The 14,773-nt window shown below is 46.3% G+C and overlaps 1 protein-coding gene across 1 annotated transcript; it reads right to left on the bottom strand.

The window, feature by feature from the left end:
- Positions 1 to 690: 690 nt before the first annotated feature.
- On the bottom strand, positions 691 to 13,946 carry LOC116943815 (anterior gradient protein 2-like). The gene is made up of 7 exons (XM_032957042.2): positions 13,388 to 13,946; positions 11,264 to 11,327; positions 9,237 to 9,289; positions 8,275 to 8,351; positions 6,571 to 6,634; positions 4,541 to 4,624; positions 691 to 1,401 (listed from the first exon to the last, which is right to left on the bottom strand). The coding sequence occupies exons 1-7, from the start codon at positions 13,689 to 13,691 to the stop codon at positions 1,352 to 1,354; spliced, it is 696 nt and encodes a 231-aa protein (XP_032812933.2). The 5' UTR covers positions 13,692 to 13,946; the 3' UTR covers positions 691 to 1,351.
- Positions 13,947 to 14,773: the final 827 nt, after the last annotated feature.

Here is a 14,773-nt window from a genome sequence, read left to right as displayed (position 1 = left end):
CATCTCTCGTGATCTCACAATGGAAATAATCCACCCAGCAGCTGCACAGGAGCTCGGGCGCATTCCCTCCTTGGACTGACACTCCCACATTAGTCTCGACCATCAGCCATCATCCCTCTTGTAGCGACTTGTCCTGCCCCAAGCACCACTTACTTTCTTTCAGTCCATGAGTTCTTTAATTGTTCTTTAAGTGCCTCCGAAACGTAGTGATTTAATGTAGTTGTTTTCATTTATTTTATTTTACCTACGTGACTTTACCGAAAAAAACAAAGAGTATGTGGCTGCTATACATTTCCACATGATAAGCCACTTCGTTGAGCTATAAGTTGTGGTCAGGTCGCTTCTAAAAAAGAGTTATACAGCTTAGTGGGCCTTACCTGGTAAAATAAAAAATAAAAATTTAGTTTAGTTCTGGTTGCACATTCCCCATGCCTCTCTGCACATGTTTCAGATTATGCTCAGTTTTCTTTGGCAATGTCCACGCATCTGATCCATAGACCACATCACAGCAAATGATGTATACTGTATATTGATTACAAACTTCCCTTTGATGGGACAATGGGTAATTAACTTTCCATTACTCACAAACCCACACGATGATTTACATATTTCATTCCTGGCACTGTGTTCCATATACGACCACACTGCTATGCCAACTGATCTCATCTATAGGTTGGAAGACACTGAAAACGTAACTTGACACTGGAATAGTTCTTTATTGTGCGTCGTTTTATGTTATTTTAATAGAACCAGAGTCTCATCCATTGCAGAGGCATTCTCTCATACAATACAGAACCACTGTTTTATTCAATAAGAAACCACTGTTTAACTAAATAAGAAACCACTGTTTAATTCAATAAGAACCATTCTCAAGCATCAATACATCACCATTGTCTCATCCGATCCACAGAATTGCCTTAATCCAAGTTTGAACCATTCATTGTGTTATCATTAAATTTCGTGCCTTCGTCTTATTCTATGACAAACCGTCACCTCACTATTAAAGGATAATTTAATTGTCCCAAACAATATAAAATCAGTGTCTCATCCATTATAAAACAACCATTGTCTCATACTACAGAACGAGGATACCTCACAATTTTGCACCAGTATTCATCCAAAACAAAAGCATGATCTCATCCAATAAAGAACCCTTATCTTATCCATTACAGAACCATTACCGAATCAAATACAGGACCCTTATAATGTTACACAAGTTTACGGGTGGTTCTCAACAGATTTCAACATTTACCAGTTTAATGATTGTCATTATCGCCACCTATGAAGGTCCACTCAACCCATCATCCTGCCAGGTTGATTAAACCAGGCACCAGGTTGCACCCGGTGTCGCTCACAGCTCATCCTTGAGAAGCTGCAGGGCCCGATTCATAGACTTGTAGACTAGGAGACACGCACAACCGACAGAGATTTCATCGCCATCACCAACTTAATCATCACCAACTTTATCATCACCAACTTTATCATCATCATCACCAACTTTATCATCATCAATAGCATTACTCAATTAGGATTACACATGGAATTCTTCTCTACCTACTGGCAGGCTGATACCAGATTGCAGGCCACGTGCTAAAACACCTTATTCTGCAAAGGGATAGCTGCCACTGGGGGTGCCCCTTCAAATGTTTGTGAGTAGTGGATACAGTCAGATTTGCAAATGAATCATCTTAAATAAATACGTAAATAAGCGATTAAATACACGAACATTATTATGATACAAAAATAAAAATTGGATATAATGGACAGAAAGTACATTAAAAATGAATATTAAAGTATTAAATCATTGTTTATAAATTAACCTACCTTACATTATGATGATGCTGCACTTTAGCATCACCGTCACTTTACCCCGTCACTTTACCTCGTCACTTTACCTCGTCACTTTACCTCGTCACTTTACCTCGTCACTTTACCTCATCACTTTACCTCGTCAATTTACCTCATAACTTTGCCTCGTCACTTTACCTCATCACTTTACCTCATCACTTTACCTCGTCACTTTATCTCATCACTTTACCTCGTCACTTTACCTCATCACTTTACCTCATCACTTTGCCTCATCACTTTATCTCGTCACTTTACCTCATCACTTTACCTCGTCACTTTACCTCATCACTTTATCTCGTCACTTTACCTCGTCACTTTACCTCGTCAATTTGCCTCGTCACTTTACCTCATCACTTTATCTCATCACTTTACCTCGTCACTTTACCTCATCACTTTACCTCGTCACTTTACCTCATCACTTTACCTCGTCACTTTACCTCGTCACTTTACCTCATCACTTTGCCTCATCACTTTATCTCGTCACTTTACCTCATCACTTTATCTCATCACTTTACCTCGTCACTTTATCTCGTCACTTTACCTCGTCACTTTGCCTCGTCAATTTGCCTCGTCACTTTACCTCATCACTTTATCTCATCACTTTACCTCGTCACTTTACCTCATCACTTTACCTCGTCACTTTACCTCGTCACATTACCTCATCACTTTACCTCGTCACTTTACCTCATCACTTTACCTCGTCACTTTATCTCGTCACTTTACCTCGTCATTTTACCTCGTCACTTTACCTCATCACTTTTCCTCGTCACTTTGTCTCGTCACTTTACCTCGTCACTTTACCTCGTCACTTTACCTCGTCACTTTATCTCATCACTTTACCTCATCACTTTACCTCGTCACTTTATCTCATCACTTTGCCTCGTCACTTTACCTCGTCACTTTACCTCGTCACTTAACCTCATCACTTTACCTCATCACTTTACCTCATCACTTTACCTCATCACTTTACCTCATCACTTTATCTCGTCACTTTACCTCGTCACTTTACCTCATCACTTTACCTCGTCACTTTACCTCGTCACTTCATCTCGTCACTTTACCTCGTCACTTTACCTCGTCACTTTACCTCATCACTTTACCTCATCACTTTATCTCGTCACTTTATCTCATCACTTTACCTCGTCACTTTACCTCATCACTTTACCTCATCACTTTACCTCGTCACTTTACCTCATCACTTTTCCTCGTCACGTTATCTCGTCACTTTACCTCGTCACTTTACCTCGTCACTTTGCCTCGTCACTTTACCTCATCACTTTATCTCATCACTTTACCTCGTCACTTTACCTCATCACTTTATCTCGTCACTTTACCTCGTCACTTTACCTCGTCAATTTGCCTCGTCACTTTACCTCATCACTTTATCTCATCACTTTACCTCGTCACTTTACCTCATCACTTTACCTCGTCACTTTACCTCATCACTTTACCTCGTCACTTTACCTCGTCACTTTACCTCATCACTTTGCCTCATCACTTTATCTCGTCACTTTACCTCATCACTTTATCTCATCACTTTACCTCGTCACTTTATCTCGTCACTTTACCTCGTCACTTTGCCTCGTCAATTTGCCTCGTCACTTTACCTCATCACTTTATCTCATCACTTTACCTCGTCACTTTACCTCATCACTTTACCTCGTCACTTTACCTCGTCACATTACCTCATCACTTTACCTCGTCACTTTACCTCATCACTTTACCTCGTCACTTTATCTCGTCACTTTACCTCGTCATTTTACCTCGTCACTTTACCTCATCACTTTTCCTCGTCACTTTGTCTCGTCACTTTACCTCGTCACTTTACCTCGTCACTTTACCTCGTCACTTTATCTCATCACTTTACCTCATCACTTTACCTCATCACTTTATCTCGTCACTTTACCTCGTCACTTTACCTCATCACTTTACCTCGTCACTTTACCTCGTCACTTCATCTCGTCACTTTACCTCGTCACTTTACCTCGTCACTTTACCTCATCACTTTACCTCATCACTTTATCTCGTCACTTTATCTCATCACTTTACCTCGTCACTTTACCTCATCACTTTACCTCATCACTTTACCTCGTCACTTTACCTCATCACTTTTCCTCGTCACGTTATCTCGTCACTTTACCTCGTCACTTTACCTCGTCACTTTGCCTCGTCACTTTACCTCATCACTTTATCTCATCACTTTACCTCGTCACTTTACCTCATCACTTTACCTCATCACTTTATCTCGTCACTTTACCTCGTCACTTTACCTCGTCACTTTACCTCGTCACTTTACCTCATCACTTTACCTCGTCACTTTACCTCATCACTTTACCTCGTCACTTTACCTCGTCACTTTACCTCGTCACTTTATCTCGTTACTTTACCTCATCACTTTACCTCGTCACTTTACCTCGTCACTTTACCTCGTCACTTTACCTCGTCACTTTATCTCATCACTTTACCTCGTCACTTTACCTCATCACTTTACCTCGTCACTTTACCTCGTCACTTTACCTCGTCACTTTACCTCGTCACTTTACCTCATCACTTTACCTCGTCACTTAATCTCGTCACTTTACCACGTTCGCCAATGACGGGAAGAAACACCGTACACTATTTCCATGTTCAGTCTCCGTGTATCCGCGTGCGTCGCACTCCAGTCTCGGGTACCACCACGAGCGCCACTCACGTAGGTCCACGTCTGCCGCGTGGTAGAGGTACAGGTGGTTGGAGTATCTGCCCGTGATGTCACCTCGCACGGTCCACGATGGGTCTGCGGCATAGTCGGCGAAGGTGTGCAGGTGAGCGGGGTGAACGTGAAGATGTTGTGGACAGGTGAGCAGACGTGGTGGTGTCACGGGATGAGGTTACCACGGGGGTGGCTGCACACACTCCCGATAATGTCACGGTGTGCCACAAACGTGACGCCGATTGTTTTGCTATCGCTGTCACTTGGTGAAGACGAACCCTTCGTGTGAGGGGACGCTCCGTGGAAGCCAAGACGACAGAGCCGCCTCTGGGAACCCTTCGAGTCTAGATTTGAAGCTTTCGTGACTGCTAGGATCCATACTCTTTGGTGCTATTGGGTAAAGTCACAACCCTTCGAGTGCCCTGGTCTACACAGCAGAGGGCAGCACTTGCTCATCCGTGAAAGCGATGGCCGCTCTACTCTTTGGTTTTGTCGGTAAAGTCGCGTAGGTAAAAATCTATAAAATAAAAGACAACTAAATTAAATAACGACGTTTCGGAGGCAACACAAGCCTCCGTCTTCAGGTCGAAACCATCACAGCAGAATTGCTGTATCTATACATAGATATACATAGATACAGCAATTTTGCTGTGACGGTTTTATTGATTTTTACCTACTTGACTTTACCGAAAAAAAAACAAAGAGTATGAATCCTTGCAGTCACGAAAGCTTAAAATCTAGAATCGATGGTCACTGCTTGAGATAGGGAAACCCAAATATTTAATTCTCAGACCCGAAAATGACCGAAATTAAGAGTCCAACCAAATGTAATGTAATGTTGTTTGTGTGTGTGTGGAATCATTGGTGAGCGGACACCTCACTCCACTTGAGAACCCACTTAGATCATGGTCGACTCATACTGGGATTGTGACCCAGTGATGCCCACTCAGTGGTTCTGCACCTTTGAGCCACCCAGCTGCCTCACTCCCTTCCTCCCTCATCATGCAGGCCTTATTTTAAAGAGGGTCCTGGTTGGGGATGTTTGGCCAATTCATTTCTCCAGCATGGCTTTTTTTCATAATACATGTTTTTTTTGGGTTAGATGGCATAAGTTTCAATGTGTTACAGACACGTGCTTGTCTCGGTGAATGCCACGCATCGCCATGGCATAGCGCTCAGATTCCGCACAAGTGGGGCTGTAACCTACTTGCTGTACTACCGGCACCATTGCAGGTGAGGGGTCAAAGACAAAGCCCCCCCGTATAGTCTGAACAGACGATTGGGGCAAGTGCCGTTAAGGAGCACCTATGATTGGCCGGAACGTATGTTGAACTTCTTTCACACCGCACGTAGCCAACTGTGCTAATCAGAGGTTCGAAACAGCACACGAGGAGGTGGATAGCCAGCACCATGCCCCGCCGCCTTTGTCTCCCCAGTGGCGATGTTCACACACCGCACCAGCTACTCATTTGAGGCTGAGTCGAACTAGCGGAGGCCCAGGACCGGTTCAGATAATCGTCACCGGTGGTGGCCGCAAGCGAGGATCGAACTCGGTTCGTAGCACGGCGTAGCGCTAACCGCTGTGCCAACTCTCTCTACTCACACACGCATGCACACGCACGCTAACTGCTGCACAACTCTCTCTACTCACACACGCATGCACACGCACGCTAACCGCTACGCCAACTCTCTCTACTCACACACGCATGCACACGCACGCTAACTGCTGCACAACTCTCTCTACTCACACACGCATGCACACGCACGCTGACCGCTGTGCCAACTCTCTCTACTCACGCATGCACACGCACGCTAACTGCTGTGCCAACTCTCTCCCCTCACACACGCATGCACACGCACGCTAACTGCTGCACCAACTCTCTCTACTCATACACGCATGCACGCACGCGCACGTGCGTGTGCATGCGCGCGTGCGTGCGTGCGTGTGCACGCAGCGGCTCCATCCTTCCATGATCCACCAGCCCCCCGTGGTTCTACACGCACACCCCGTCTCAGGTTAGGGATCTCACCCACAAACATGATCCTGGGAACGTAGCGACCGTCCGGAGCCAGGTTCTGATCGTTGGGCTCGGCCTGTAGAGACATTGGAATGAAATGTTGAAACGAGATGAAGGGTGCAGCCCTGCAATTGCCCGCTCACGACGCTGCTGGCGGAACGGCCCCTCTAGAGGGAGCTCCACAACAGTGGGGCTCATCATTGTTTTGGCTGCTGTACCCACATTGTTCGATTTAGTTTCAACTGAGTATAACCCCACCTTGCCTGGCCCCAACATCGTTCTGAGAAATAAACGTATGAATAATGAGCATCAATATTATAACCACGTGTCCATTGTGGTGAGGTATCCTAACTTGCTAGTAACTTGTAAGCGAACAAAAACAATTTAAACGGACGCTCTGCACGCATGCCCTAATTTGTTCATAGAATACGATCAATTAACAAATTACGATCATTGAGCAAGGCATTTTCGACCGTTCTAGGTGACCACGTTGATTTAAATGTCATCGTCGTTATTTTATGTTGGTAGATTCATGACAGCGTGATAATTATTCACCAATGACTCTCACGTGCCATATTATTTCACACATTTTATCAATCACCTCACGTAACCACCCAGGGGTCCGCGTAACCCCACCCCCCGATTGAGAAGCACTGCTCTAGAGGAGCCCTCTATGGAGAGTCGATTCCGTTTAACCACGGTGAGGGACCCCGAGAGACCAGCATTCGCAGGCGTGACCACGTGCCACCGAACTGACAATAGCCACGCGAATGGGACAAAGCACTGCATTGAATCGAACAGAAATCGGAGCCGAAAACAACTGTCACGTGATACGTTTAAATTATTGCACGAACATAATTCGATGCTGAATTGTGCATCCCCCCCCCCGCGGTGTGAGTCGACTGAGCCAGTTCACAAGTAAACTCGCAGTTGATTTACAGAAGCGTTGAGCGGATACAGGGTGACTATCGTACGAATGCAACTATTCACCCGTGGTGCATCACGGTGAGGGGAGTAGAGCCAGTTGCGCATAAGGGCAGCAGCAGACAGGGGGAGGGGAGGGAGGGTCGGTATGTGCGTCCCCAAGACGGATAAAGAGGAGGAGGGCACGGCTCAAGATGGGCAGCAGAAAGGGAGGAAGAGAAAATGGGGATGAAGATGAGAGTTGAGGGAAGAGAGGAAAGAAGAGAGAAGGAAGGCAGGAGCAGAAGTGAGCTGCACAGAGGAGCAGCAGCGTCTGTTTTCACAGTGGGCGGGGAGAAGAGAGGGATTCAAAGTGCGGGTGGTCACACAGAAGTCACGTGCTTTACGGGAGGATTGAGTTGCTTTCGATATATTGCTGTGTAAACGGGCAAGGATACTCTACGGAGTGCTTCAAAAAATACGTTAACACTTTTAAGAATGTGCACCAACACCACGTGACATGTGCTACTGCCTCCTGACTCTGGACAGCACCTGGAGAAGATTCCAGGCTACGTGTTGACAATGATGGTGAACAAGTGGAGATTCTTTGACTTTTTGAAGCTATTTGTTATCATTTCATAGTGCATCATCCGTTCTTTTTTCAATTTTAAACGACAGTCCCATGTAAGTGGAAACATATTATTGGAGCATCGTGTGTGTGTATATATATAAACTGCAACTGAAAGTCGTCATCATCAAGAATCGTCGACAGCTTGGCATCAAACTGTGAGCTCCCCGGCTCGGGTGACCTACTCGAACGTTGAGGCAGATAAAGTTCTCGGAGGCGAGCTTCTGAATGCCTCTGTGTTGACTCATCCTGGTGCGCAATTCTGCACGCGACCACAGACCGGACCAACAACCAATGCGTGGCATTTACCGGTATGCATTTGCCGCTTCCGTTACCTTGCAGATATAAATACTGCAATGCGTTAATGGACACGATCGCTCCCCGGTACACGAAACAAATACAAAGATATCCAGATAGCCTTTAAAAGACTGCAGGGGCAAGTGCTTGTAAGCGAGCACCTATAAAGGCCGGCACGGCACACGAGGGGGTGGGTGGACAGCACCACGCCCGGCCGTCTTTGTCTCCCCAGTGGCGATGTTTACACATCGCACCGGGTACTCATTTGAGGCTGAGTTTACATAGGAGAGGCCCAGGACCAGTTCAGATCATTGTTACTGGTGTTGCCAGGTTCGTAGCACAGTGCGCTAACCGCTAAATTACCGCTCCCAACAAGAGACAAAGACACACACATTCATGTATATATACATGTATGTGTATATATACATGTATATATACACATACATGTATATATAACAAACGCCGTTCACCACGAAGTGGCGGTGACGTCACCGCGGTGCTTGTGCCAGGCTAGGTGCACTTTGAGGCCACGTGAAGTGTCGAAGGCCCGCTGGCAGGAGGTCACACAACGGACCCAGTCGCCATGGGTCGAATGAGATGACTGTCAGATGCACCAACTGTGCTCCCCCACTACGCAGACTAGCTATCTGCGCTTTAGCTGCCCGGCGTTGTTGTGAGCGTCGCTCCTCTGGCCTTCCGCTGTTGCTGGAGAACGACGGCTGCCTCCAACTTCCCCCGCACGCAACGTCCATCACGAACCTCCTCGGCAGAGGCCGATCTCGACACTGCCGCTAACCGGTCCATCGGCAAGTCCCATCAGCTCCCACGTCCTTCCGTGGCGCAAGCTCACCTTTACTGTAGGGGCAGGTTTCCAGCCAGATGATGAGCATGAGCGGCTGCCTCCTGTGGGGCACGCGTTGCGGGCGTCAGAGCAACACGTTTATTTATCTTTCATCACCGCCATCGAACTCCGTTCGTCAAGGAGCATTAAAGAAAACGGCGACGTGAACTCCGGCCATCGTCGCGCCAAGCGGCCCATCGGACAAAGGCGGGCGCCGCATCGAGCGATTTCACATCGCGCTTCTGCGGCCGTCTGGAACGTTCTTCGTTCCGAGATTAGGACGCCACTGAAGAGCTTTGCACTTTTAAAACATCTAGAATGAAAGCTCATTTCTTTATAACTGTTTTTTGTGTGTTTAGTGTTGTTGTCCTTCTCCCCTGCACCTCCGATTAGCACGGTTGGCTACGTACGGTGCGAAATAAGTTCAACATACATGCGAAATAAGTTCAACATACATACACATACATACATTCGTGCGTTGTACACAAACGCAACACGTTCGTCAATAACACCGTGTGACCTTAAAATGGAAAATGTATGTAAAAACAATACTTTTTTTACTATTTTAATTTTACCAGGTAAGTACCACTGAGCGATGTAGCTATTTTTCAGAAGCGACCTGGCCACGAATGAAAATTCAACAAAGTGGCTTATCGTGTGGAAATGTATAGCAGCCTAATACTCTAAACGCGTGATGTTGATTGTAAATGTGGAGGGGAAAAAACGGAGGACCTGGAGACATATCCACGCGACCACGAGGAGAGAGACACACCAGGTCGGGATCGAACCCACGACCTCCTGTATACCAGGCGAGGTAGTTAACATCTCCTAGCCACCGCAGCGCCATTCCCACACTGCAGCATAGCAACCCGTCATGCGATCTCCTTCCACGTGTTTCAATTTCTATTCAAATACCAACAGCAAAAACACCGTATGCAACACATTCGTCGATGAGGACTTTAAAGGAAACAGAAATATAATAGGTGACGTTTCAGGCATTCCCTAATTACATCTTAACTATCTCGCCTGGTATACAGGAGGTCGTGGGTTCGATGTTAACTATCTCGCCTGGTATACAGGAGGTCGTGGGTTCGATCCCGACCCTAACGCCTGCTGCTGCTGTATATTTTGAGTTTGCGTGTCTCTCTCTCTCATCATCATCACACTGGCTAGGATATGTTAACTACCTCGCCTGGTTTACAGGAGTTCGTGGGTTCGATTCCGACCCTAACGCCTGCTGCTGCTGTATATTTTGAGTTTGCGTCTTTCTCTCTTCCCGTGGTCGCGTGGTTTTGTCTGCGGGTTCTCCAGTTTTTTCCTCCACATTTAGAATCCAACATCACGCGTCTAGAGCATTTGGCTGCTATACATTTCCACACGATAATCCATTTCGTTTAACTATCCTTTATGGCCCAGCTCGCTTCTAAAAATATCTATATAGCTCAATTGGCCTTACCTGGTCAAATAAAAACAATAGTTTAGGTTAGTAATGATATATAATCCATAAGACAGCTTTTTTTTTGGGTTAGATCACAGAAATATGAATATGTCGTTAACTCCGCCACCACCCGACACAGCCAATTGGTAAGGTTTGTAAATAAACATGCAAATTCGTTACTAGTACAGCACACCGGTGTGTTGGGGGGTACATCCACAACATTTACAATCTGAGAATGTCGTTTCCCAAGTAATTCCAACTAGCTTCATCAGGCGACAGCCAGATTTGTGGAGAAGTCCACCTGTTTCGTTCCTTAAATAGAGGGATAGATTTCGATTTACAGCTTTCGTGCCTGCAGGGATTCATCTTCTTACCGAGAGAACCAAGAAGAAGAGGGATACATGTGACGACATCACTTGTGAGTCTTTTTTTTTCAATTGGCATGTTTCGAGTGGTGGCTGGTTTAACGCCACATTTATATTTACGCGATCTAACCCCTCCCAAAAACCCACTGTATTATGGATGATATTGATCGCAAAAGCCTACTGCGTGTTAAAATGAGCTATGAGATGTGTGGAAGTCATCAGAGTGTACGCACGTCTCTTTGGCTCTCAGAAGGCCCTCTTCATAAGTCTGAACCCACTCGATGTCATTTCCCCAGCCTGCAGGGCACAGCAGAACACACAAGCCAAACCATTCCGTCAATGAGTGCAATTATAACAACACCATGCACCGACTGGCCGTGATATCACCACAGCGTGTGTGCCATGCTAGGTGCACTTCGAGGTTGTCACGGAAAGTGTGGAAGGATCGCTGCTGGCAGGAGGCTATTGGACAAACTCATGTGCTGTGGGTTGACTGACTGAGAATACCGGCAGATGCACCGCCTGTACTCCCCAATGCGCCAACTCGTTGTGTTGTATCCACCCGGTGCTCCGCTCGTTGTTGTGAGCGTCGTTCCTCCGCTCTCTGCTGTTGTTGGAGGGCGACTGCCTCCAACTGGCCAGTAGCAGCGTCCTTCATGAACCTCATCCTCATGGACCGCATCAGTCCACCTCTTCCCAAGCCCGTGCCGCGCCCATTTCGCCCCCTCTTTTCGGCCAAACAGAAGCTGCTTGGGCATGTGATGGCTGCGCATGCGGGCTATGTGGCCCAGCCAACACAACACGAGACTCAAAGCATTGGATAACTTTAGGCTGAGCCTGCCCTATGAGTGAAACCAGACTACACGATCAGAATATTTTTTGAGGGTCCAAATCGTAATTTGTTTTCACTTTTGTTTTGTTAAAAGTATATATCACATTACACGTGTGCTAACTATCAACCATATCGTCCTCATGGAACATAAGTGGAGCTTACATCAGCCACTCAGTCACAATAAGCATTTAAATCTGGGCACAGCGTATACAACATAGGGTAATCCATTTAGAGGCAACCCCGTTTATTTCAAACGACCCACTTGACTTTATGAAACTATATTCTTGGTTCTTTCGGTAAAGTCACGTAGAAGGGAAACAATAAAAGAATAAAAATATAAAACAAAATTTTCTTCATAATAAAATGTTATTGCTGTGGTTTTCACACCTGATGATGATTGCTTGTGTTGCAGTCGAAACGTCGTGATAATTTTATTGTTTTATATTTTTATTATTTTATTGTTTCCCTTCTACGTGGTGACTTTACCGAAAGAACCAAGAATATGAATCCCTGCAGTCACGAAAGCTTTAAATCATAATTTATTAAACTAATAAATTTTATTTTACCAGGTAAGGCCCACAAAGCTATATAATAGCTTTTTTCAGAAGCGACCTGGCCACAAGTAATAGTTCAACAAAGTGGCTTATCACGTGGAAATATATAGCAGCCAAATACCCTAAACGCGTGATGTTGATTTTAAATGAGGAGGGAAAAACCGGAGGACCCGGAAAAAAATCCAGGTGACAGAGAGACACCGCGAACTGCAAATAAAGAGTTGTTCGTGTCGGGATCGAACGCGCGACCTCCTGTGTACAAGGTGAGGTAGTTAACATCTCGCGATCGTAGCACGCCCCCTTGAACATCTGTTAACAAGAGCTGCATAGCTCATCGGCTTCCTCCAGTATGAATACATATTCAGATTCTCATTCTGAGCTGATTAGATATTGCAAAAATGTCTTAGCCTTTCACGACCAATAGTATGATTCACAATAATTAGATCATTTTGAGGTTCGATCACTGTGCTTAGGCACTGTATGTGATGCCAAGCTGAGATTTGTGTTTTATTAATAGCTGATGATGACGATGATTCATGTAGAATTGTTAACAGCCTTACGTTTTTTTAATGATAAACCAATTGGCGTGTTCGCCCAACGTGGCATCTTGATTTGATTGAAACTAAATGGACATTATACCTACACGACGACATAAGCCACAATTAAAATATGTCTCAAATGTTCTGAGAAGTGCCGGCTATGGGAAAACAGCGTCACACACCGTCACATTTCCACCACCTATTATACAGACATGTACTGTGTGTATATATAGTATATATAGACACGTGCGTTTATATGATAGATATTGGCTGCTATCAATTTTCACATAAGCCACCTCGTTGAGCCTTCATTTTTTGCCAGGTAGCTTTTGAAAAAAAAGCTGCATAGCTCCGCGGGGCCTTACCTGGTAAATAAAAATAAATAGTTTGTAGTAATTTATAGTTTATAGATTGTTTGTAGACTGCCAGTACCGGAATCCAACGTCCTCTGGACCCTGCCTTCTCCGACGCACGCGACCGCGCACAGGAGCGTGGCTGCTGCCAGGAGCGACGTCATGGTCCCTGGCACAGCGAGAGACACAGAGAGAGACACACAGAGAAAGACCGAGAGAGAGACACATACACAGAGAGACACACGCAGAGAGAGACACAGAGAAACACACAGAGAAAGACCGAGAGAGAGACACACACAGAGACACTGAGACAGAGAGACACAGGCAGAGAGAGACACAGAGAGAGACACACAGACAGAGACAGAGATTAAGGGCCAGTACATGGGACCTCCACTTAAATACGAGGCACGGGGCCCAATGGAGAGACGCCAGGTGGCCGGGTTCTCCGTGCAAACAACACTCAGGCTCGCTGGCCGCGTGGAGGAGGCAGATGAGCACACAAAGCCCCTCGTTAGGGCCGGGGGGGCCCTCGGGATAGCCGGATGTGGTCCATCACTTGGGCCGATGACAGAGAGCGGTGCGGTTCGCAATTGTTAAGCAGTGCGGTTCACAAATGTTTCTGGACGATCGGGCCGCTGCCATACCCTGCAAAACTAAATCTGTTATTGGGGGGGGGGGGTATCATGCGCCAATGAAAATGTTTATAAACGGTACTCCAAACCAGTGCCGGCGGTCGGCAGAGTCCGGCAATATCCGGGCAGTGGCGACGAGACACAACAGCAGTCGATGTTTAGTAGTGCCACGGTACAATTTAGCGATTCACTTCGCACGAACATTGCACACCACCGCCAGAGAGGTACAAGAGGAGCCCAGGACGGGAGCCACTGCTCTAGAGGACGATGCCGTCCGTCCGAACGCCGGGTCTGTCATCCGGCGCTTTGGCGGTGAGGGTTGGTGGGTCACGCACAGATTTGTGAGACTCCCAAACCCGCTGGGCTGCTGCGTCGGTGGCAAGGCAGCGCAAGCAAAAGTGTTGTCCGTGAAAACTGCCCTCCCTCCCTCTCTCTGTGGGGAGCTTTCAGTGTTGATTCCCTTGTATGCCTGGTGGATTTGCTCTGCAGGCTAACACAGTCGCAAACTCACGAGCTAAAGAATAACGTTTGAATCGGCGTATGTCGCCCTATCTGCTGCATGCGACCGCGTGGGTCATAAAATTTGAACAATGGCGAATAGAGAATGGCGCAAAAAAGAGCTGAAGAGTGAGCAAGGCAGCGCTGGGAGCGAGATACCATGCTCGGAGTTGGTGACCCGTCCGTACTGGACACCTGTGAAAAAAAGGGGGCTTCATAGCTCACCGGATTCCTTCTGTCTATTTAAAGATTCTTGATTCCGAATTGCACGGTGAAAGAGAAAGTGGAAGGCATGGATCGCGGAATACGCAGAAATGCAGGTGAGAGAGGTGATC

The sequence above is a fragment of the Petromyzon marinus genome, chromosome 19 (assembly GCF_048934315.1).
Source record: "Petromyzon marinus isolate PM22_M1 ecotype Great Lakes invasive population chromosome 19, UKy_Petmar_22M1.pri1.0, whole genome shotgun sequence".
NCBI lineage: Eukaryota > Metazoa > Chordata > Hyperoartia > Petromyzontiformes > Petromyzontidae > Petromyzon > Petromyzon marinus.
The sequence above is the reverse complement of the archived record's forward strand: the minus strand, read 5'-3'. Positions and strand labels throughout refer to the sequence as shown.